Source organism: Triticum aestivum, chromosome 7B, assembly GCF_018294505.1.
Source record: "Triticum aestivum cultivar Chinese Spring chromosome 7B, IWGSC CS RefSeq v2.1, whole genome shotgun sequence".
Lineage (NCBI taxonomy): Eukaryota > Viridiplantae > Streptophyta > Magnoliopsida > Poales > Poaceae > Triticum > Triticum aestivum.
In genome coordinates this window covers 589,400,028-589,425,229 of record NC_057813.1, presented here as the reverse complement: position 1 = coordinate 589,425,229, position 25,202 = coordinate 589,400,028, and the positions used below count along the sequence as shown (strand labels likewise).

The 25,202-nt window shown below is 44.9% G+C and overlaps 1 protein-coding gene across 1 annotated transcript; it reads left to right on the top strand.

Annotated features, from left to right (window-relative positions):
- The first annotated feature begins 2,419 nt into the window (after positions 1-2,419).
- Positions 2,420-10,723, top strand: LOC123157496 (F-box/FBD/LRR-repeat protein At2g04230). Its single transcript, XM_044575792.1, has 4 exons — positions 2,420-2,973; positions 3,283-4,167; positions 4,277-4,432; positions 10,157-10,723. The coding sequence occupies exons 1-4, from the start codon at positions 2,968-2,970 to the stop codon at positions 10,562-10,564; spliced, it is 1,455 nt and encodes a 484-aa protein (XP_044431727.1). The 5' UTR covers positions 2,420-2,967; the 3' UTR covers positions 10,565-10,723.
- The last annotated feature ends 14,479 nt before the right edge of the window (positions 10,724-25,202 follow it).

Here is a 25,202-nt window from a genome sequence, read left to right as displayed (position 1 = left end):
GCTTTTGTGCACTTAAGCTTGATATGATGAAGGCATATGACAGACTAGAGTGGCCTTATCTAAAGGCAATTATGGTTAAGCTTGGCTTTGCACCAGATTGGATCCATACAGTTATGAGCATGATCACTTCTGTTTTATTCTCGGTCTTGTTTAATGGAGAAAGATTAGAGAGCTTCTCACCTTCCAGGGGTATCAGGCAGGGAGATCCTATTTCCCCTTACTTATTCTTGATTGCAGCGGAGGGCCTTTCATGCCTTTTAAAACACAGTTCTCAGTCATTAGTGCTCGGTGGCATAAAGGTGGCGCCCACGGCTCCGGTAGTGAACCACCTTTTGTTTGCAGATGACAGCCTGCTGCTTTTCAAGTCTAGTGTCCAGGGGGCAAATGAGGTTTCAAACCTACTTGATGCATATTGCTTGGCTTCGGGCCAAAGGGTAAACTATGATAAATCGTCCATATTTTTCAGTAAGGGATGCCCAGAGACCCTTAGGGTGGAGATAAAGAATATACTTAATGTGCAGAATGAGTCTTTGAGTGAAAAGTATTTGGGTCTGCCGACCGATGTTGGACAGTCCAAAAATGGCACCTTCAAATATTTACGAGACAGAGTTTGGGAAAGGATAAAGGGATGGATGGAGAAACTTTTATCAGTGGCAGGAAAGGAGGTTCTCATAAAATCTGTGGCTCAAGCTTTACCAGTTTTTTCAATGTCTTGCTTCAGATTACCTCGAGGCCTTTGTGGAAGCATTACGTCACTCATTCGTCAATTTTGGTGGGGGAGCAAGAGAGGCAAGAGGAAACCATGTTGGGTAGCTTGGGATTTGATGACCCGACCGAAAAGTTTGGGAGGACTTGGCTTTCGGGATATAAAAATCTTCAACTTGGCACTTTTGTCTCGGCAAATTTGGAGATTATTGAATGATCCCTCCTCTCTTAGTGCACAAATCCTTAAAGCATCATATTTTCCACAATGTACAGTCCTTGAAGCTCAACTAGGTCCACATCCTTCTCAGGTGTGGCGATCTATACTTGATGGGAGAGATATTATCACCCAAGGAGCTATCCAGCGTATTGGTGATGGAACTACCACGAACATATGGCAACATAGTTGGATCCCAAGGGACGGAATGATGAAGCCGGTGGCCTCCTTAGTTGCTGACCCACCGCAACTGGTTTCTGATCTGATCGACCACACTAGAGCTGCGTGGCGAGAGGACTTGCTTAGACAGGTGTTCATACCCATTGATGTGGAGGCGATCTTGCAAATACCGCTCTGTACACGGCGTGTGGACGATTTCTGGGCATGGAATGATGATCCAAGGGGGCGTTTTTCTGTGCGGTCAGCTTATAAGATGATTGTCAAGATCAAGATTGGGCGCGAGGCATGGCTGGAGGAAAGGGAGGATCCTTCCAACTCTGAACATGAGATGAGGGGGTGGAACTCACTATGGAACATGGCAGTGCCACCGAAACTGCGCTTTTTCACTTGGCGATTGGCGCAACACTCACTCCCTACGGGAGATGTCCTAAACCATCGTCATATGGCCACTACGAGTGCTTGCTCCCTATGCGGAGGGCAGGATAGCTGGCGGCATTCTTTGCTGGAGTGTAATGTGTCTAGGTGTGTGTGGGCACTTTCAGAAGCCGAGATGGTCGAGCACATGTGGGCAACCTCAGAACCTGACGCACGGCTGTGGCTCTTTGCCATGAATGACTCTCTTCCACCGGAGCAATTTCAGTTGATGATTGTTACTTTATGGGCGATTTGGAGTGCAAGACGGAAAGCTATACATGAGGATATATACCATACTCCGTTTGCCACTGACAACTTCATCAAAACTTACTTATCAGACATAGAGTTTTTGAAGAAGAAGAAGGAGGAAGCACATGGGATAGCAGTTCCACGACCCCGTACGTGGATTCCACCACCAACAGATTACTACAAACTCAATGTGGACGCGGCCGTGTCACGCCCAGGTACGTTTGGCGCAGTTGGTGTGGTTTGCAGGGATGAGAGAGGTTTGTTCATGGGAGCGTCAGCTCTCGTTTTCAGAGGACTGCACAACCCCCAAGTGCTAGAAGCACTAGCTGTTCGGGAGGCATTAGCACTTTCAGAAGATCTATATATCAACCATTTACTTGTTGCCTCCGATTGCAAGGTGGTGGTAGATGCAATCAGACAGGAAAGCTCAGCAGAATTTGGAGCCATTGTCGAGGAAATCAAGACTAGAGCAACTACCTTTATTTCATGTTCGTTTACTCATGAGTATAGGACCTCCAATACGGAGGCCCATAATCTCGCAAAGCATGCGTTATCCTTAGGGTTTGGCCGACACACTTGGCTAGGACAACCCGGCGATCTTCTTTTTTTACCTATGAACATTATGATTTAGTAATAAAGCTTTGTGAGATTCTAAAAAAAAAGCTCCAACCAACTACGCCGCCACCTAGGGTTAGAGAGGGAGAGAGGGATCGGAGATGCGCCGGCTGCCGCCCCGCCGGTCGAGTGTCAAGGCAGCCCATCTCCCTCTTCGCGCCATCGCCATCTAAGCCTCCATATGAGGATAGCTTGGTGTTCCAGAAGAGGCACACAAATAAGCAGCTCTTTTTCGAGCTGCAATTCGGAACCGAAGCAGCTCCTTTTCGAGCTGCAATCCGCAATCAAGCAGCTCCTATCCGAGCTGCAATTCGACATCGACGCGGCTCCCCACCGAGCTCTAATCCGATTTCGACCCCCTTTCTGTGTAGATCACGGAAGGGGATCGAGTCCGTCTCGTGTTCAGTCTGCGAGTTGCAGTCGGAGGCGCAAACGAAGCCAATAGTATAAATTGGCCAGTCGGCCCGACCGGAAGCCAGCAGATCTCAGACGAGACCAGCGATTCCCGAGCCAGGTTGACGGACGCCTACCTTCTCCGGCGACCGGCGGCCGCCAATTCTTATCGGATCTTGGCAGATCTACCCGGAGCCATGGGGGTGAGTTCCTTGTCCTTTTATTCTTCTGATGAAAAATAACGCACTCGAATTAGTTGTAAAAAATGCAGATTTTTGTTTTCATCATGCCAAAAATTGACACCTTTTAGCCTCAATCAAAACTATATTTTTTAGACTATCAAAGTTGCATCTCTTCTAGTGGGAAGATGTCAAATTGCACAGCTTTGACACTAAATCCAAATTGCATGCACCCTTAGCGACTGTAGTATGGAGAACTGCATCCATGTAATGTATAAAAACTGCATCTTCCGACTATATCAATTCTGATTTGTTTCCTTGCCACAAATGCAGAAAGGAAATCGAGACGATATGCTCAGCAACTTGCCTGACGACATTTTGGTTAATATTCTTGATAGACTCGATGTCACATACGCTGTCAGAACCAGCATCCTCTCCAGACGGTGGAGTCGGCTTTCTACCAAGCTTTCTCGACTGACAATAAGTGTTTTGGACTTCCTGCCTCACAATGGGCCCATATTTGAAATTGATGAAGTGGTTCGGAGCAATGCAGCTGTGGTTGAAGCAACCACGAGCATCCTGGCACACAGGGATTCTACCCGAAAAACCATCCACCTACTGTCGATGACTTTCTTCTTAAAAGACAGTGACCACATATCCATTGGACATGCTGTTGCCAAGACCATGGCGACACACAAGGTTGAGATGGCTGAATTCAACATTATGACAGAGAGGGATGCCACTCAGTGTGACGATGATAATCTAGCCAGTTATGGGAAGAAGTTCATCTTATTCTTTGATGCTTTCCCAGATGCATTTGGTGGTCTCACACGCCTGCACCTTGAAAATTTGAGATTCGGTGAATCGGACATCACTAATGTACTCATCGTTTGTAAGCGATTAAAGGATCTACGTCTGATGAATTGTGATTCTGGGGAAACGACCACACTGCAAGTAGATCACTCCCAACTCAGTGACCTCACCATCGGTGATTGCCTTTTTGCAGAACTGCTGCTGAACTCTGTTCCAAAACTCACACGGTTGGCCTTTGAGGGTTGGATCTCTTTTCATTATCCACTTTCAGTTGGCGATGCCCCATTACTTGAGGCCGTCAAACTCAATAATGTTGCTCTCAGTTGGCACAAGATGGTTGAGTTAAGTAAGTTTCTTTGTGGTACCTCTGTGCGTGACCTGAAGTTGGGATTTAAATGTGAAAAAGTAAGTCAACTTGGTCGTTTTGCTAGCTGTGGCTTTATTATTTTTCTGCTATTCTCATGACTCGTTTATTAGTTTTCTGCTCTTCTCATGACTCGTTTATTCGTTGCAGATCTGGGTCCAACCAGAGTGCTTGACGAAAAGCCTGGCATCTGTTTTTCGCCAACTAAGGTTTGTGAATCTAGATGAAATTCCTGAAGGGTATGATCTGACCTGGACACTGTTCATCCTTAAAGCTGCACCCCTCCTAAAGGAGCTATACATAACGGTATATTCTTACCTAGAACTTCCTCTCTTCTTTCAACGCCATGCAGCTACCATTAGATCTCTCCCAGTGCAAGTATCATCTATCATGCAGCTATGAAGCACCGATACAGGGACACAAGAAACAGCCATGCGGCAATACTGCGAGTATATACACAGAATAATTGATTGCGTGAGATGAGATCAATATACTGCTCCATCTGTTGTCTCCCATGCCACTTTTCAACTGTCTGGTCAGGGCTAGAGCCATGATTTAGACATGGGGGGGGGGGGGGGGGGGCGAAGAATTATAAGCTCGCATAACAAGATAAAAAAATCATGACATGTCAAGTATAGATTTTTGTCAGTGCACCCCCCCCCCCCTCCATTTTTGAGGTGTACCAAAATGTTGTTAAGACTTGTTTAGTTACAAGTTGGTAAGTTTTTTTTTTGACATTTTTCTACGCATTTGGATTCACATCCAAGCATTTGGATTCACATCCAAGCATTCCTATCTCACCTGTCACATATATTGCACGCTAAAGTTGCACTAAGCCACTACATTAGACTTATATTAAACAAAGAACACAATTGTATGTTGACTGATGTTTAAATTTAAGTGAATAAGGTTTTATAAAGTTTGCAAATTAAAACATGCATCTAATCAATAGTAAATAAATTCAATATCTTTATGCAAGTTGTAGAAAAAAGACTAGTAGATTGTAACATGAGAAAAAGTACTATTATACCTTTGGAACTAGCATTTGATCAAGTATATGGTAATCAACTTAATGGCACAGCGCATTGGCACGTTTGCTGAAACAACAGTGATGGAGTGGTCATGATGGTGTGCCACGGCAGTGTTTCTTGTGTCTCCTAGAGCCCAGTGACTGGCGTAGCAGCGAGTGGCCATGTGATCTCTGAATATATCAGCGACATGCAGCGCTCAGTCATAGGTAAATGAGGCAGAAAAGCTAGAAGATTTTTTAGACTTGCACAATGGCTACCAATGGGCTTTTTGGGTGAGCTTTGGTGCAGACTAAGGTGCATAGCTGCAGGAATCCTTTAGATTAGGTCTTCAAGTAATAGGAGCAGTAGTTAATTAGTGATTATATACGACCATCAATACGGATCCTTGCACAATACTGCGATTTACTGCCTTGAATTGTTGTCATTGGGGGGGGGGGGTATAGCCACTTTTTTCCCGTCCCCTCTCTCTGCCCCTGCTTGTGCTACGTGCCCGTCAGATGCCATTTAGGTATGTCGCTCCTTAGCCTCAACAACAGCAAGATCACATCAGCAGAGCAAAGCAGCAAGCCAGCACTCAGAGCCAGCAAGCATGCAGCAGCTCGCAGAAACGCCTCAGCAAGCAAGCACACATTAACCAGCAAGCAAGTGCCCAGCGGCCAGCGAGCCATTCATTCCCGTGCTTGTTCAATCAACCGAATAGAGGCGGGCTTTTACTGTGCGGGCTGTGCTTCCATGTCCCATGTCCCTGACGTGTTGATGGTGTCCTGGCGGCATATCAGCCTTTTGGTTCTTTCCTTTTTTGATTGGAGAAGGGGATACTCTGGGGATATGCGTATTGCATGTGTATCATGTTTTGTACGCGGACACGCCGACCTGGACGTATCGGTGCTTTGTAGTCACGTAGTGCCACCTAAGCAAAAAGATAACGTGGCACTATAATTAACTAGTATAACGCCCGTGCGTTGCCACGGGCTCTTTAAAATTTATAATCAGTATCTTTCATTTATCATCCCCTCATATTGGGTGATTATGGGGTGCTCTAATTAGAAACACAACAATCAAATATTAGGAAATTTCACCGAACGAACAACAACGAATAATACGATATCTATCAAACAAATAAAATGAGGTCATATTTTTGGTCCGTCATACACTTCTGTTGAAAAGTGCCTATCCCTTTTAGAATCAACCCACTGTTTGCTCGCACGCAAAAAAATACATCTCTAAAGTGGGGAACCGATCGGTGCCAAAAAGAACTCAAACTCCTATCCAATCTCGACTTCGTGCTCTTCCACTTCCATTGATAAAGATGGGACGTCAAGGGTTTCATCATGATGACCTCGAGCAGCCGCCGACATCCCTCCCCACATCTACCCCTACCCCCTGCTGCCGCTTGCACTGTCCTTGCTCCCGAGGGAGCTAGGGACACAATGTTCTCTAGGATGGGCATGACCAGATCCACGAGGAGGCCACATTCTTCCATGGGAACCCAATCAAGCACACCACCCTCCGCAACCATCCAATCCCGGCCTAACAAAGTCAAGACCCGCCATCGATCCACAAATCAGGCTTGCCGCATCCAGGTTCACTGCAAGTCTGCGACGAGTCTGTAGTCGACATCTTGACTTTGGCTATCCCCACGGAAGAATCATCGGATCCTGCTTACTTTTACCATCACTTCGTCTCTTCCCAAGGCAGCGACACCACCCAGCCAATCACCACCACCGCTTGCGGCTTGCCTACATAAAATCATGAGAAATCCTCACGGCGGTGTTATAAGATCACCTTGGCGACCTCGACAGTGACCGACTGGTCTAAGATCTAAGCTAGCCGCTCTTTGTAGAAACCAATAGAAGTAGGCATGTGACTCAGATTTGTTCTTTGGTGTGCATGCGTTTCTTGCTGCCCACCAGCTCTTGTCTACAACTCGCCTATCTCTGTACCAGCTCTTGGTCTACAACTCGCCTATCTCCATGCTCGAGACGACCAAGCTCGATGCGCAAGCCGCATACGTCTGCTAGAGCTATATCCAGGCCCTATGATTTTTGGATCACTGGCACTATGGGTGCCAGGACCGGAGTCGCCCTCATCCACCAAGTGGATCAAGGAGGCCCACCACCTAAACTCTACATCGCAACATTTTGTGTTTTCCTATAAAAAGTAAAGAACCTTCTCTAATAAACGTAAATATAACCTTTTGGTTTTATAGTCTCAACTTTCCTACACTCCAATACCAGAAGGATTTCTTGGTTTTATTTAATGACCTTCTTGAATGTCATTCACTTAGAAAGGTAGTAATACAATCTGTGATATTAAGGCAAATTATTAGTCATATTAAAGTGCAAAAGGCCCTATAGGAGTCAAAGCATGACTTTTATGGTTATACTGTAATTTGCAAGATCTGAGATTTATGCAAGTGTACAATTAGAGAAGAGCCAATTAAATAGATTTTCACATTCAGAATAGTATGATTAGCAGTAGCACTTCAATTTTTTCATGTTTGATCAGCTTGCTAGGTGGTTATCACTAAGCATGTTGGAACGATGAGCATAACCTAACTTAGTTCAGTACGTGTTGCTGCAAATTAGTTCAGTACGTACGAAGCTGTTGCTAATTTCAATGCCTGGCTGTTGCAAGTTTCTAATGAAAAAGTACTTCAGGTCAAAGGTCAGGGAATATACACTTTTGTTATCATGGTTGTTTCCTTATAGTGAACAACTTTGATCACCACTTCAGCAGCTACTATCTATAAGAAGACATTAGCTAAGTAGATACAGGCAAAGAAAGCATGTAGGCAAAACCAAAATTAAAAACATCCTTCTCAATGGAGCTCGTGCAGTTCGGAAGACCCTAATCATCGATGAGGGACCCCTCCGATGGTAGCATGGCGTGACAATTGCCGTCAATGACGACACCCAAAGTACCTTGCATAATCCATCGATCCAGTTCGGAACAATCAAGCACATACCTTGCAAAGTGATGTGGATCTGAAGCAGAGGTGGGAAGGTAAAGGCTCAGGTGAGGTGAGGTGGAATGAGACGTTGATATAGACGTGCACGCATGAGAATAAGGCGGTGCCCAGGATGGATCTCCATCGGAGGAGGCCGGATCCGCTGGGGAGGAGGTCGCTGTAGTACCTGCCATCTGTGCGATGGATCACGGGGCTGGCAGGCAGGGGGAGGGGATAGGAGGGAGCGGGTGGGCTAGAGCGTAGATGGCGGGTGCCCCCGACGACGGCTGGGAAGGATGGTGGAGGAGGTGGATGAGGATGGCGGCGGCGTCGTCTGCGGTTGCGCCTCGTCCGCAGCCGTGCTGGTGGTGGTCGATGCGAGAGCCGGATGGCGTCGGCCAGAATCAGGCAGGGGCGACAAAGATTTAGAGGAGAGAGAGAATGGAGGCGATGAGCGATGGGAGGAAGGGCCACCGGCGATTGGGGTGGCCTCAGATCCGCCCTCCGTGGCCGCCTATTTCATGGGACGAACACCCGTGCTCACCGTCAGGCTCGCCTTCGGCCGCTGCCTCGCCGACATTCACGACGTAGAGCCCCTTCCTCCAATCCCATTTGCCAGGGAGGCAGCGCCATCCTTCATCGTAGAGAACGAGTCCACACTGAGATCCCAACCAGACCGTGATTGCGCCTCCCCAAACCGTAGCGGCACATCCCACTCCATCAACGACCAACCTATATGAGGCGGAGGGTCAGTGTAGGACGTGAGCGCTGTCACCATGGACGTGGGGGATGCCGTAGGTGGGAAGGAGGCGGCAACGGCGTCTGTGTCAGGAAGATCGCACGACGGTGGCGGCGTTTACTCGAGGGGTCGAGAGGAGCTGCGTTTGGTGCCGGGTGGGTTCTTTGGTGCGTGCGTGGGGCTGGAGATTGTGATAGGTGATCAGGTGAGGGCGTGCCATACCTGGATCGATAGCCTTACCATACCTGGTGGTAATTTAAATTTATTACCATATTCGATATTTCCCGAGTTATGGCCTTACCATAGCTGGATTGATAGCCTTTGGGGTAATTTAAATTTATTACCATATAATTACCATATTCAAAGTTTCCTGAGTTATGACCTTATCATACCTGGATTGATTTATTACTATACGTGGATTAATTATGATTTATTACTATATGATTTATTACTATACGTGGATAGCCTTACCATACCTAGTGGTAATTTAAATTTATTACCATATTCGATATTTCTCGAGTTATGGCCTTACCATACCTGGATTGATAGTCTTTGGGGTAATTTAAATTTATTACCATATTCGATATTTCCCGATTTATGGCCTTACCATACTTGGATTGATAGTCTTTGGGGTAATTTAAATTTATTATCATATTCAAAATTTCCTGAGTTATGACCTTACCATACCTGGATTGATTTATTACTATACGTGGATTAATTATGATTTATTACTATATGATTTATTACTATACGTGGATAGCCTTACCATACCTGGTGGTAATTTTAATTTATTACCATATTCGATATTTCCCGAGTTATGGCCTTACCATATCTGGATTGATAGCCTTTGGGGTAATTTAAATTTATTACCATATAATTGCCATATTCAAAATTTCCTGAGTTATGACCTTACCATACCTGGATTGATTTATTACTATACGTGGATTAATTATGATTGATTACCATAAATACGTTGGGTATTGCCGGTCAGACGAGAAAAGAGAAAAATCGGTGGGAGGGGCTGGTGGGAGGTGGGACGAAGAAAAACCGGTTGAAAATAAACCGGTTGAAAATAAACCGGTTGAAAGTGGGGGGACTATTCAACCAATTCGTCTATTAGGAGTAGAGATGATGAGAGATGTGTAGTTTCATAGCGCAAAAAAAAAAAGAAAATTTAATGTACACAACTTCACATTGAAAGTAACATGCACATTTATACTGCCTGCTCTGAGAAGCCTTCTATGTGGATTACAAAGGGTATGCAAAATTAATAACCTGTTTCTGTTTAACCTCTGTCCTATGACGTGCAGGTGTGGGACCATCTTTGTAAAATGGTAACAGATGAGGAGAAGAGGAAGGAACGCTTTAGCGAGGAGAAGGGTGTAGAGTGGGAATCATCTGCTTCTGACTTCCATCATGAGAATCTGGTTACGCTTGTCATGTTTGGCTTCCAATCTGAAGAGTACATGGTGAGCTATATCAGGCGTGTAATGGAAGCAGCGGCGAATCTGGAGGAGGTGTTCCTGTATCATAGGCTGGCTTGTAGGAAGTGCCTTGACAATTCTCGAAAGCAGCCATTCAAGTTCCCGTGGACCAAGAGGCAGAGATTGTCAGTGAAGAAGAGAATTACTGACGGGATAGACTCGTTTGCCATAATTCATTTCCCTACGACTGCTGGATTAAGGTCTGACCATAAGGCCAAAAAGAACTATCCGTAGTGTTTGCGTTTTATTTTTCAAAAATGTGGTGTACTTCATTCGTGTCCCGAGACTGAAACGTTGTGCTGTCGTAGTAGTAGTAGGCTGTTTGATACCTTTCAGTACTTGTGAACGAATATGATTTGCGTATCTGTCTATGTGCCATGATCCTCCGCAAGATATTGTTTGTGTTCTGCAACAAATTTGAGTGGTTTTTGGTGATTTATGTATTCCGGCAGATGGAGGAGGATTGAGGGAATGTTAGGCGCGGCTTGGTGAGCGTTTGTTGAGGTTCTTAGCGAGTGCTTCATCTAAGATTCTTTCTACCCTGTATGAAGTGTTAATGAAACCATTTTGAGGCAAAGATGGTACAACAAGTAAGGATACAGGCACTAGGATATCAATTTACATACCACACACACGGCCTAGGCCAAGAGGGAAGACGCGAGGCTCAAGGAGGCCGCCGTTGAGCAAGGGACGTCAATGTGCGCCCAGCCGTTGAGCAAGAGACGTCAATGGCTTGAACCTCCCTCGTCAGAGCATGGCCTCGTCGTGGCAGGCTTTAAAGGTGAGATCAAGGGAGGAGGTAGCTTCTCTGAAGACGACGGCAGGCTTTAAAGGTGAGATCAAGGGAGGAGGTAGCTTCTCTGAAGACGACGGCGCTCCGCCTTTTCCACAGGTGCCAGCAGCAGAGAAGTGTAAATTACAATTTGTAATTAGGGGAAAATCTCCCCTTGCCCGAACTGTCGTGCGGTTTGTCCCGCACAGACGCCTTCTCGCTCCCGCCCTTTGGAACCGATGCCTCCCTTCGATCGCGTCTCTCCAGATGGTATATGTAGCGCCTGTAACCATCAATCGAAACAGAGATTTCACTTTCGATCTCAAACACGTTATCACACACGTAGAACAACCAGCGAAGAGCGAAAAAGAAAAGAAAGGGAGGGAAAGAGCAATCGCCGCCGGTGAGATGCCGAGCCTCGTCTCCTTCCTCCGCCTGATCCACGAGGATGGACGTCGCTACGGTCGCCGTTTCCACGGACTGGGTAGACTCCGGCGATTCCGTCGCCAGGCTATCCGTCGCGCCGCTGGGCACGACCATCGTGGCGCTAGGAGAGGCGCCCGTGGTGCTCACCACGCCCCGGGACAGGGTCGCCGCGCCACAGGACGCGCCCACTGCGGTGCTCCCCGCGCCCATGGCCATGAGCACACGGGGCTCGACCCTCGGATGGTGGCCGGCCCGAGCGCCCCGATGATCAACGGGGCCGCCGATGTGCCTGGATCGCCCCCCGGATCTCCACCTCCACCTCCTCCTCCACCGGCCGCGTGGCTCCCGCCCGCGACGCCGACGCCCGTCGGCGAGGCTGTTGGCCCGAGCCGTGGCCCTCCTGGATACGCGCCCGTCCCGATGCGCGCCATTGTGGACGAAGAGGCCGCGCTTGGCTTCGTGTCAGCGCCCACTGGCGCCTCCGGCGTCATCTGCCTTGGAGCAGGGATGGAAGGTGCCGGCGTTAACTCTCCACCACCACTGGAGGCTACTGCGGGCCCGAGCATTTGCACGGAGCAGCGCTTCGGCCGCCTCTTCGGACGCGCCGTCGCGGCCCTCGACCGCCGTCCCAGCCGCCGCCCAGGCTCATGGGCTCCGGCGAACCTCGGCTTCGACACCACTTCGCTGCGCCAGGCCTCCACCATCGCCGTCTCCTCTTCGGATGAGGAGGGCTCATCGGCGACGAGCCGGTGACCACCAGAGACCGATGGGATGCGGCAGCGGCCGCTCCCCCCGCTGGTAGCGCCGTGTCAGAGGAGGGGATCGAGTGGTGGTGCGGGCGTCGGATTATCCGACCCGTATCCGTAACCGCCCTCTCCCCCCTCTGCCTTATGCGGTGCGGCGGAGGTTGGGCCGGCCAAAGGCCGTGCAGGCTCAGGCCCAGGCGCCCGCGGGTTCTCCGGCTGCCTCCTATTGGCCGTGGACTTCAGTTTTCTCTCTCTGTTTTTATTAGTCTAGTACTAATTATTGTATATGGTGCAGTTTTAGGCTCTGTTTAGTACTGTTTAGTACCTAGTTTGACTGCTACTTACATACTAGTCCAGTTCTAGATTACATCTGACTAGGACTTGTGTAATTATTAGTGTGTTTATATTATGTAATGGATTGATAATATAAATAAAGTACCGGATTTCGGAAGAATAACATGTTCCATGTGTTTACCACGTCTCATTTTTATTGAACATGTCTTTACGATTGAGATCTTCTCTCGCATATCAAACTTGCAAATTTTTGAATATTTCTCCCTCATCTTATTTGGAATCACAAAATAATGAGTTGTGATCTACTGCATATTTGCAGACTATCCTCTCTTATTGTGAGGTCTAAGCTTTGTCATTCTCGACAAGCGATCACCTCCAACGTGTATTCCTTATATCTGAATTGTAGCATACACAAGGTAATGGCGATGTAGCCTATTACTGTGAGTTCTAAGTGATCTTCAAAGTGTATGTTCACACAATTGAGGTTGAGAATTTTTCAAGTTTACACTTGAGTATCAAAATTTTGCATTCTTATTACACAACCATGATGGTTTTTAATTTACCGACCGTAAATTAATTATCTCTGGTTTCCCATGTAGGCAAAGATGACCGCTAAAGAGTTTGAGGAGCTTGCCCTCAATGGCCACAACTACCCTACATGGGCTATGGACATCATGATCAGTCTTGCGTCCCGTGGGATAGCGCGTGCAATACAACCCCCGAAGACTCCTATCCCGGCTGGGGCCACGCCGCTGACAGAACAGCAGAACTATGCTGCTTTATTCATCATAAGGCACCATATTCATCCAGATCTCAAGTCTGAGTATTTACATGAGGAATCTCCTAGTACTCTGTTTCTGGCCCTCAAAACGAGGTATAAACAGCAGAAGGCAGTAGTCCTGCCCGAAGCACTTCATGATTGGACTCATCTCTGTCTTCAGGATTTCAAGTCCATCGGTGAGTACAATCATGTTGTTCATAAGATATGTTCCAAACTGCGCTTTTGTGAGAAGGAACCTACTGAGGGGGAGAAGATAGAGAAAAGTTTGTCTACTATGCTCCCTTCAGATAGGATCCTCCAACAGAAATACCGTGCTCGTAACTACACTGTCTATTCCGAGCTTATTCACATGTTACTTCAGGCTGAAAAGCATGATGAGCTACTTGCTAAGAATGGCTCTCAGCGCCCAGTTGGGGCACAACCTTTACCTGAAGTCCATCTGAATGTTGCAAATAGACAAAAGTTTAATGGTACCCCTCGGGGTAAACAGTCCAATTTCGAGCGTAAGCGAAAGCGCAATGGGAACAGGAGATCTAGATACCCAGGCAAGGGAAAAGGCACTTCAAAGCCCAGGTTTGATAAATCTAAGCTTTGCAGCAAGTGTGGATGGTCCACGCATTCTACTGAAAAGTGCACAATGCCCAAGCATCTGGTTATGCTGTACCAGCAATCTCAGGGATGCAAAGCACCTCAAGGGAAAAGGTTGAAGCCAACTTCAACCTTCATCCGGATAGCGCAAAAGGAGCTGGTGGTTCGCACGATGTTCCTCCTGGACCGAGCAACGTTGTGGTTCCTTATCTACTTGAGGATACTGCTGAAATCGAGAACACGTTGATTGAGTACACCGCAAACAACGTGTTTGGCGACTTCGACTAGTCCCTCAATCTCCTTAGTGATGTACTTAATTATGTCCATTTGTGATGATCATAATAAGAACATAAGTTTGTTGTTGTCCTTATATTGTATTGTATCAGCACATTTGATATAATAAAGATTGTATTCTATATATTACTATGAGGTTTTCTTATTGAAAATTCTTTATTTTATATAGTTTCCTACGGGGACAATCCGATGGAAGAGGAATTATGCCTTGTGGACAGTGGTACCACAAACTCCATACTAAGGGAGATGAAATATTTCCAAACTCTGAAAAAGGTTAATGGAGATATTCTAACTATCGCTGGACGCGATACAGTGATTGTTGGTACTAGATGTGCCATATTCACCCTCCCAAGCGGTACACAAGTGACGATCGAAGATGCTTTATTGTATCCCGACTCATCATGTACCCTGATCAGTTATCGAGATATCCGTAAGAATGGTTTTCACATTGAAACCCATGAAGACAACAAAAAGGAGTATCTACTCTTTACTAAAGATGACAGATATGGCAAAAAGGTACATGAGAAAATTCCTTCTTTATCGTCTGGTTTGTACTATACGTACATCAAACCTGTGGAACATGTTGCATACAAAGTAATTTTTCAGAATGTTAACGCATTCCAAACCTGGCATCATCGCCTAGGCCATCCTGGAATAGGGATGATGAGAAAAATTACTAGCAATTCCATTGGTCATAATTTGCTTGAGTCAAAATTTCCTCAATCTTCTGATTTTGTCTGCACATCTTGTGCCACGGGAAAGCTAATTTTGAGGCCCTCACACCACAAAATACAAGCTGAACCACTTCAGCTCCTTGAACGTATTCAAGGAGACATTTGTGGTCCCATTCAGCCATTATCTGGACCTTTTCGGTATTTCATGGTTCTGATTGACGCATCTACATGATGGTCACATGTGTGTCTTCTATCCACATGAAACCATGCATTTGCCAAGATAATGAGGCAAGTCATTAAGTTGCAAGCCCATTATCCTGAAAGTCGAATTAAGTCAATTCGAATGGACAATGTTGCAGAATTCTCCTCACGTGCTTTCAATGATTATTGCATGGCTTTGGGGATTGAAGTTCAACACTCTGTTCCATATGTCCATACACAAAATGGTTTGGCTGAAGCATTGATTAAGAGGATCAAACTCATTGCAAGACCTTTGTTGACGAATTGCAACTTGCCAACCTGTTGTTGGGGTCACACTATTTACACGCTGCTGACTTGATACAATTGAGGCCAACTGCATATTTTATCACAGTTCTTCCCCTCTGGAATTGGTACGTGGAAATCCTCCAAGCATTTCCCATCTACGTAAGTTCGGATGTGCTGCATACATCCTGATCTCACCACCACAACGGACATCTATGGGCCCACATAGGAAGTTGGGGATCTATGTGGGGTACAAATCGCCATCGATTATCAAGTACCTGGAACCCCTGACTGGGGATCTGTTCACAGCCCGTTACGCTGATTGCATATTTAATGAGGAACATTTTCCGGCATTAGGGGGAGATTTCAAGTACCAGAAAGAATGCCCGGAAATTGATTGGAATGCTCATGCCATTTCATCCTCTGATCCACGTACCCAAGAGACCGAACTTCAAGTTTGGAAGATCATTAATTTGCAACATCTTGCAAATAATCTGCCAGATTCATTTACTTATCTGAAAGGTGTTACAAAATCCTTAAATCTGGCCAAAAACGCGCCAGAAAGAGTGGAGGTACCAATAAAAACCACTCAACTCCCTATTCCCCAAAAGAGGGGGAGTAGTACGGCCTCTGACCTGGAGCATGCTTCTAGCAAGCGGCAAAGGAAATCGAGGAGAAAAACCGCAGAGTCAGTAAGTGCAGGTCAACTCAGCATTAACAAACACCTGATGGGTAGTATACACCCAGTGGAAGGGCAACCTCCACAACCCAGTTCCAGTGTGCACAAACTGACTGGGACATCAAAACACCCAGACTCGATCGTATTGGAAAATCACGAAGAGTCACTAGGGGTGTAGGAAATTTCCATCAACTATGTTGATTCTGGAGAATCATTTGATACCCTTCTCACTGATCATGATCCAAGGTCTATCATTGAGTGCCAAAAGCGCTCCGACTGGCCTAAATGGAAGGATGCAATCCAAGCAGAAATTGCCTCGCTTAACAAAAGAAAGGTATTCATTGAAGCAATACCTACACCACCCAGTGTTTTCCCTATGGGATTCAAATGGGGTTTTCTCCGGAAACAGAATGAGAACAATGAGGTGGTGAGATATAAAGCAAGGCTCGTAGCACGAGGTTTCACGCAGAAACCCGACATTGATTTCACTGAAACATATTCTCCAGTAATGAGTGCAACCACTTTCCGATATCTTATATCTTTGGCAGTGCAAAATTGTCTATCTATGAAGTTGATGGACGTCGTGACCGCATATCTTTACGGGTCACTAGATTCGGACATATATATGAAGGTTCCTGATGGAATCTCTGTCCCGAATAAAAATGCAAAATGCAACATGTATTGTGTAAAGCTGAATAAGTCATTATATGGCTTAAGGCAGGTACAACCGACTGAGTGAGTTCCTTCTTCAGAAAGGTTACTCCAATAGTGCTGATTGCCCATGTGTCTTCATCAAGAAGTCCTCTACAGGATTTTGCATCATTTCTGTGTATGTTGATGATCTCAACATCATCGGCAGCACACCAGACATTGATGAAGCACGCAATCACCTAAAGATGGAATTTGAGATGAAGGATTTGGGTAAAACCAAATTTTGCTTAGGCATTCAACTTGAGCACCTTCCCTCTGGAATCATGGTACACCAATCTGCCTATATCTAGAAAATATTGGAGAAATGCAATATGGACAAATCCTATCCATCTAAAACTCCCATGGTGGTTCGATCTCTAGACGTGGAGAAAGATCCGTTCAGACCAAGGGATGATGGAGAAGAGGTGTTGGGACCTGAAGTTCCATACCTCAGTGCCGTTGGAGCGCTTATGTACCTTGCAAATTGCACAAGACCTGATATTGCATTTGTAGTGAATCTACTTGCTAGACATAGCGTAGCTCCCACCAAACGTCATTGGTCTGGAGTAAAGAATATCTTTCGATATCTCCAAGGCACAAAGGATCTTGGTCTATTTTTTCAGTTCCAGAAAAATCAGGGCTCTGATATGATTGGATATGCAGATGCCGGTTATTTATCTGATCCCCATAATGCCAGATCACAGACCGGCTTCGTGTTCCTACATGGTGGCACTGCTATATCATGGAAGTCTTCGAAACAGACTCTGGTGGCAACATCTACCAATCATTCTAAAATAATTTCATTATTTGAAGCAACATGCGAATGTGTATGTCTTCGCAGAATGATAAGCCACATACAACAATCATGTGAATTGGTTCGACATAATCACCTACCATTATCTATGAAGATAATGCGGCCTGTGTTGCACAAATGCAAACAGGATACATCAAGAGTAATATCACCAAGCATATTTCTCCTAAATGGTTTTGCCCTCATAATCTTCAGAAAAGCGGAGAAATAAGCATTCTGCAAGTCAAATCATGCAATAACCTTGCTGATTTATTTACCAAGTCTCTACCAAATTCTACATTCCAGAAATGTGTTCATGGAATTGGTATGCGAAGACTTCGGGACATGCAGGTGTCAGGGGGAGTCTCTTCTTGAGATATCCTTATCTTAATGACATCACATTATGCTATCTCTCTTTGTGAGTATATATTTCAGGATCTCATCCAAGATTTTATGAAGAACTTTTGGAGGAGAATCTTCCTGAGATGATAAAGCATCCCGGATAATCGTGAAGATGATTCTGCATGGTCAAGTGTAGATTAGGGGGAGTGTTAGAATTAATTACAATTTTCTAATTAGGGGAAAATCTCCCCTTGCCCAAACCGTCGTGCGGTTTGTCCCGCACAGACGCCTTCTCGCTCCCGCCCTCTGGAACTGACGCCTCCCTTCGATCGCGTCTCTCCAGATGGTATATGTAGTGCCTGTAACCATCAATCGAGACAGAGATTTCACTTTCGATCTCAAACAAGAAGGAAAAAGGCAGCCGGTGAAGTATCACCAGCAGCAGCAGAGAGGGGAGATAGCATATTTGATATGGTGCTGAAACAGTAGCGGAGTGTTCTAAACAAAAAGTTGCATAAAGGATAAGAACCCTATGATCAGTTATGTACTCCCTCTGCCCCAAAATAATCATCTCAACTTTATTATAACTTTATACAACTACATTTCCTATTTTGGTGCTAGGTCTTTGGCTATGAGATTTTATCGATCAATTAGTGTTAGGAACTATAGAAATCTGAAGGTGTGGATTTTATTTAATCTTGTGATGTGCAACTGAACATGATGACTACTTACTTTTTTTGAAAGATAAGGCTCTATTAATTAGAAATAACGGTTACATCGACTATAATTAAAGGTAAAATTTCATCCATAAACTCCTCAAACAAGTCCCTACTGTTTGAAAATTTTGCTAACCTAGCAAGTTCATGAGTGACCATGTTCGCCTCTCTATTACAATGTTCAAAACTACTAAGAGGAAAAACACAAGCTAGAAAATAGTAATCATCAAAACCTACTGCCACCGCTACCGTAGACCGTCCTTCGTTCTTCATTGTATCAATTACTTCCATATTTGTCTGAGTTAATAACAAGCTGGTTACATCCCTCTTTTTGTGCAAGAGAATGAGATGAGCCCAATCTAAGGGCCAAAACTTCATGTGTCAGAACATCCATACACCAATCAATCTTTCAGTATCCACCAACAATGAAACTTCCTTTGTCATCTCTAAGAACAACTCCAACTGTGCCCCAAAGCAGATCATGATTAAAAGACGCATCCACGTTAAGCTTAACAAAACCCGTCGGGGTCTAATCCACTCCCTTTTTCCTGGAAGCATTAGGGGTGTGGGCATTAACAAAGTTTGTCGTTATAGCACGAACCCTCATAGACCTCTGGTACGCATCTTGAGACTTTCCTTCATGAACTAATTTCCGTCTATCCCACCATAAGTACCAAGCGGTGATGGCAATCACTTCACGAGCATTGCGAAGTCCCATTATAAAAAGACCACTGTCTGGCAAAAGAAGCAGAAATTCGAGTACTGCCTCTCCCGCACGTTCAATTGTGCAGGCTCTGTTAATCACCTTGTACATTCCCAGCTTATTCCAAACCTCCCTTACTTTCTGGCATAGAAACAACACATGCTTTGTATCTTCTGTCCCGTTTGAACAGTATGGGCAAAAGGGCAGAACTTTCATGTGTCTATTTACAAGTGTAACACGACACAAGAGAGTTCCATGCAACATACGCCAAACAAAAAATTTAACCTTTGTCAGACACGATAATTTCCAAATCATACCCCAAATGGTATTGACATTAATTCCTCCCATCCCATTAGTATATTACAATTTCGCCCCGTATTGAAGGTTCCATTCTGCCAAATAAGCTATTCGAACAGTGAACAACCCATATTTTGTATAGCTCCACGCAATAAAATTCGACACGTTATGCATAGAAAAAGGGATCGTGAGGACTCATTGCGCATCAATTGGTCACATTGTCTGTCTCACTAGGTCTTCATCCCACAAATTTGTTGTTGGGTCAATAAGATCAGAAACCTTTGACAAGAGGTTCTCTCCCCTCAGGGTAATGATTTCCTATTTGCACAATTTAGAATCCAAGCATCTTTCCAAATATCGATATTTTGTCCATTTCCCACCCTCCAGATATACCCATTTTTCCGGCGAATTAATTTCCGCCATAATGCTTTGGAAAATAAAATAGGAACCCTTTTTAAGCTTGCATTCATCAGGTCTCCATGAGACAAATATTTAGCTCTCAAGATAGATGCACATAAAAAATTATGGTTGTCAAGAAGACGTTGCACTTGTTTAGCTAGCAAAGTGATATTGAAACAATATATATCTCCAGAACCCATACATCCCTGATCTTTCGGCACACACATTTTTTACCATGCCATCCAATGCACTCTCTTCTGGTTGTCTTTGTCACCCCACCAAAATTGCGACACCGCATTAGTGATTCCTCTGCAAATTTTCTTAGGAATTTTAAAGACCGACATGGCATAGGTGGGAATAGCTTGTACAATAGATTTGAGGTGAGTTTCCTTTCCTCCAACAGACAATAATTTTTCTTTTCATCCACTAATTTTCATAATAATTTGATCAACTAGGAAATGAAAACATTTCCTTTTGTCCATGTTAGCTGGCAAACCCAAATATTTGTCATTGATGGCTTCAGTCATACTCCCTCCATCCCATAATATAAGAGCGTTTTTGACAACGTTTTTGACACTACACTAGTAGTGTTAGAAACACTCTTATATTATGGGACGGAGGGAGTAATATTCAGGATTGTACATATTTGCGCCTTGTCTTCCACTTCCGTATTGGGACTAAAGAAGATGCTTGATTCTCCATGCTCACCATTTGTTCCGAGGTGACACAATAGGCATCCAAGGCTACTTTCAGCGCCTCCGCGTTCATGGCATTAGCTCCCATAAGGATTAAAGAATCATCAGCAAAGAGAAGATTATAAATCGTCGGGCCATCTCTGCTGACTTACTCCGGGCATATTACCATTCTCCTCCGCGTTAGCCAAAACACTACAAACTTTGGTCTATTTAGTGACAAAAACCCCGGTGACGAAACAGGAAACGTCACCTAAAAACACTACAAACTTTTCTGTGACAGTCCATCGTCACGAGGTATTTTCCTCTTGGGGCAGCGCACTCAGTAATTTTGGTTACTTTCCGGCTTGATTTTCGGCGACGCTACTGGGCATCACTGGGCGTATCCATTTTCTGTGATGATTCGTAGTGTCACATAAAATGTTAAGCAGGGCAATGTCTTGAGATATAATAAGAAAAATAACCGATTCTTTTTTAAGCTGACTAAAATGTATTGAAAAATATATTTCAGGGAGGAGTTGTTAAAGTCTATGTAGATATTTTCTGACAGTAGTCAATCTCCTTTCTGACAGTGTTCCTGAAATTTTCGGCGAACGCTACACTATTTTTAAAACGGGCAAAAAATGTGTGCTTCCTGTGGCTCAAATGTAGGAAGTCGAGCACATAGTACACAATGCATTGCCAGTACGACACTCATAAGTTATTGATCAAAATGTTGTTATTCGTTTACTTAGCAGAGTATACAAGTCCGCGCGGCTCATCTCATACCCTGACAAAGGAAGACACCACGTTTCAGTGCTACAGCATGTCGATTCATGGCGGCCGCGCGCGTGCCAACTGCCATCGGCCATTGGCACCACCTTTCCCCTCCTCCCGCCAACTTTTGATGCCATATTTTTCTCACCAGTCGCCCATCGCCCGCGAATATAAGAAGACCCTCGCCATGACCAAACAACTCATCCTCTATCCTCGTAGCTGATATGTTCATTTTGCATCACGATTTCCTATTGTTATTTATATTGTTTTTGGCCAATATAAGACTTTGTAGTGTCATTCTAATGTCTTTTCCCTCCTAATTTGCAAGATTTACATGAAAGGGGAGATTACCGGCAGTTGGGATTCTGAACCTAAAAAAGCTATGTCAGGTATACCTATTCTGCACATCTCCAAATGGGTCGAAATTTCACGAAGATCTATTTTGGAATAAATACAAAAAACTAGAAGAAAGAAATAGCAGAGGGGGACCGCCCAGGTGCCCATGAGGCACCAGGGCGCGCCCTGGTGGCTTGTGGGCCCCCTGGCCAACCTCTGATGCTCATCTTCTGGTATATAAGCCCATTTGCCCTAGAAAAAAGAAAGAGAGGACTTTTGGGACGGAACGGAACGCCGCCGTCTCGAGGCGGAACTTGGGCAGAAGCACTTTTGCCCCGGAAGTTGGGATGCCCCAGAAGGCATCCCCTCTTTTGTCTTCAATCTTGTGCGAAGGCACTTAATTTGTTTGGTGAAGCTTCCCTAGCAATGGCGCCAGAAATTCTTTCGCTACTTGTGGTAGTTGTTGAATTTCCTCAAAGAGGAAGAGTGATGTAGTACAGTAGCATATAGTATCTCCCTTGGTTAAAAACCAAGGTTATCAAACCAGTAGGAGATGACACACAGACAACGTAAGCAGTACCTGCACACACACACACACACACACACACACACACAAAGCAAATGCTTGCACCCAACACATGCAAGGGGGCGTACCTCCCCTTGTTCTTTCCAGTTGCAAGTACAAAATCTGGTAGAGGTAGATAAATAAGAAAATAAATAATATAGCAAGGTAATTGTAGGATTGCTTGATAATAACTGAGAATGGACCTGGGGGCGATAGTTTCTCACTAGAGTCATCTCTCTCATAAGCATAGCATCGGTGGGTAAATAAATTGCTATTGGGTATTGACATAATTGCGCATAGTTATGATGATCATCCAAGGCATAATCGATACATAGGCATTACAACCGTGACAAGTACATCGTTAAACTTACTAACGTCTACTACTATTACTCCATTCCAAGACTGATATCCAACATATACTGGGCCAATGAAAATAATATAAAATGACATATAACACATACAAAAGTGATAATATAATAGCATGAAACAATTAAAAATTAAAGATACCTTAGAGACGTGTCACCGAATCACATCACACTTCTAGCGGACTATCTTGTGTATCTATATGAGTTACTACTTCTGATGACACACAAATGACAATGCGAATTGGGAAGATGAACGGGATAGTAGAATTCAGTCAGATTTTATGGGTGGACGGAGAGATTAGTTGAGAAATTGCAAAAACATTTTGTACGAGTAGTCAAATCATTTCTCGTGTGTTTTTTGCTCCAAAAAAATTGAGCATGTATTAAACCAAGAAACATGGCAAAATGGTAAAGAAATAATATGGGGCAAGTCATCTAAGCCAATTAAACCGGGGGAAAATAATCTAATGCTAAAACAACGAGGGGCAAATGATCCAATCCCTCCTCAAAGCATTTACATCTGGAGCCCTCAAATCCATCCCAAATGTTCGGGCGGGCTGTCGGTCACTGCTCGGACCAAAAATAGCACCCAACTGCCCCCCACACAGCCGACACAAACGCTCGTGCTATCCAATACTCCCCATATCCAACTCAAATGTGGGGCAGATATGGTCATATGGGGACGCCCGGACGCGCCCGTCACGTAGGACTTACCAGTGGGTCCCACGCGGATACCCCTATTTATCCAGCGGTCCGGTGAGGTAGCCGCTCGGGGCCGCCACCCGATGGTCTAAATCTGGCTATTTAAGCAGGGTGGCGACCCCCGACCCTAGCCGCATCTCAATTTCCACCCGCTCCCCGTTTGCGCCGCCACCCATTCATCCGCTCATAGCTCGTCGTTCGACACTCTGTCACATTAGGAGATAACCACCTACTGTTGGGAAACGTAGCATGCAATTTCAAAACATTTCCGACGCTCACGCAAGATCTATCTAGGTGATGCATAGAAACGAGAGGGGGAGAGTGTGTCTACGTACCCTTGTAGACCAAAAGCGGAAGCGTTTGACAACGCGGTTGATGTAGTCGAACTTCTTCTAGCTTCGATCAATCAAGCACCGAACGTACGACACCTCCGAGTTCTGCACACTGATACGTCTCCAACTTATCTATAATTTTTGATTGTTCCATGCTATTATATTATCCCTTTTGTATGTTTATGGGCTTTATTTTACACATTTATATCATTTTTGGGACTAACCTACTAACCGGAGGCCCAGCCCGTATTGCTGTTTTTTGCCTATTTCAGTATTTTGAAGAAAAGGAATATCAAATGGAGTCCAAACGGAATGAAACCTTCGGGAGCGTGATTTTTGGAACGAACGTGATCCAGAGGACTTGGAGTGCAAGTCAAGAAGCAGCCGAGGCTCCCACGAGATAGGAGCCCCCCCCCGTAAAGGGCGCCCCCCCTGTCTCATGGGACCCTCAGGCGTCCACCGACGTACTTCTTCCTCCTATATAAAGCCTACGTACCCCGAAAACATCCAGGGAGCTGACGAAACACAATTTCCACCACCGTAACCTTCTGTATCCGCGAGATCCCATATTGGAGCCTTCGCCAACGCTCCGCCGGAGGGGGAATCGACCACGGAGGGCTTCTACATCAACATCCTTGCCCCTCCGATGAGTTGTGAGTAGTTTACCACAGACCTACGGGTCCATATTAGCTAGATGGCTTCTTCTCTCTTTTCGGATCTCAATACAATGTTCTCCCCCTCTCTTGTGGAGATCTATTCGATGTAAACTCTTTTTGCGGTGTGTTTGTTGAGATCCGATGAATTGTGGGTTTATGATCAAGTTTATCTATGAATAATATTTGAATCTTCTCTGAATTCTTTTATGTATGATTGAGTTATCTTTGCAAGTCTCTTCGAATTATCAGTTTGGTTTGGCCTACTAGATTGATCTTTGTTGCCATGGGAGAAGTGCTTAGCTTTGGGTTCAATCTTGTGGTGTCCTTACCCAGTGACAGAAAGGGTTGCAAGGCACGTATTGTATTGTTGCCATCGAGGATAACAAGATGGGGTTTATATCATATTGCTTGAGTTTATCCCTCTACATCATGTCATCTTGCTTATTGTGTTACTCTGTTCTTATGAACTTAATACTCTAGATGCAGGCAGGAGTCGGTCGATGTGTGGAGTAATAGTAGTAGATGCAGGTAGGAGTTGGTCTACTTGTTACGGACGTGATGTCTATATACATGATCATGCCTAGATAATCTCATAATTATTCGCTTTACTATCAATTGCTCGACAGTAATTTGTTCACCCACCGTAATACTTATGTTATCTTGAGAGAAGCCACTAGTGAAACCTATGGCCCCCGGGTCTATCTCTTATCATATTTGCTTTCAATCTACTTTTATTTGCATCTTTACTTTTTGCATCTATATTATAAAATACCAAAAATATATATTTCTTATCT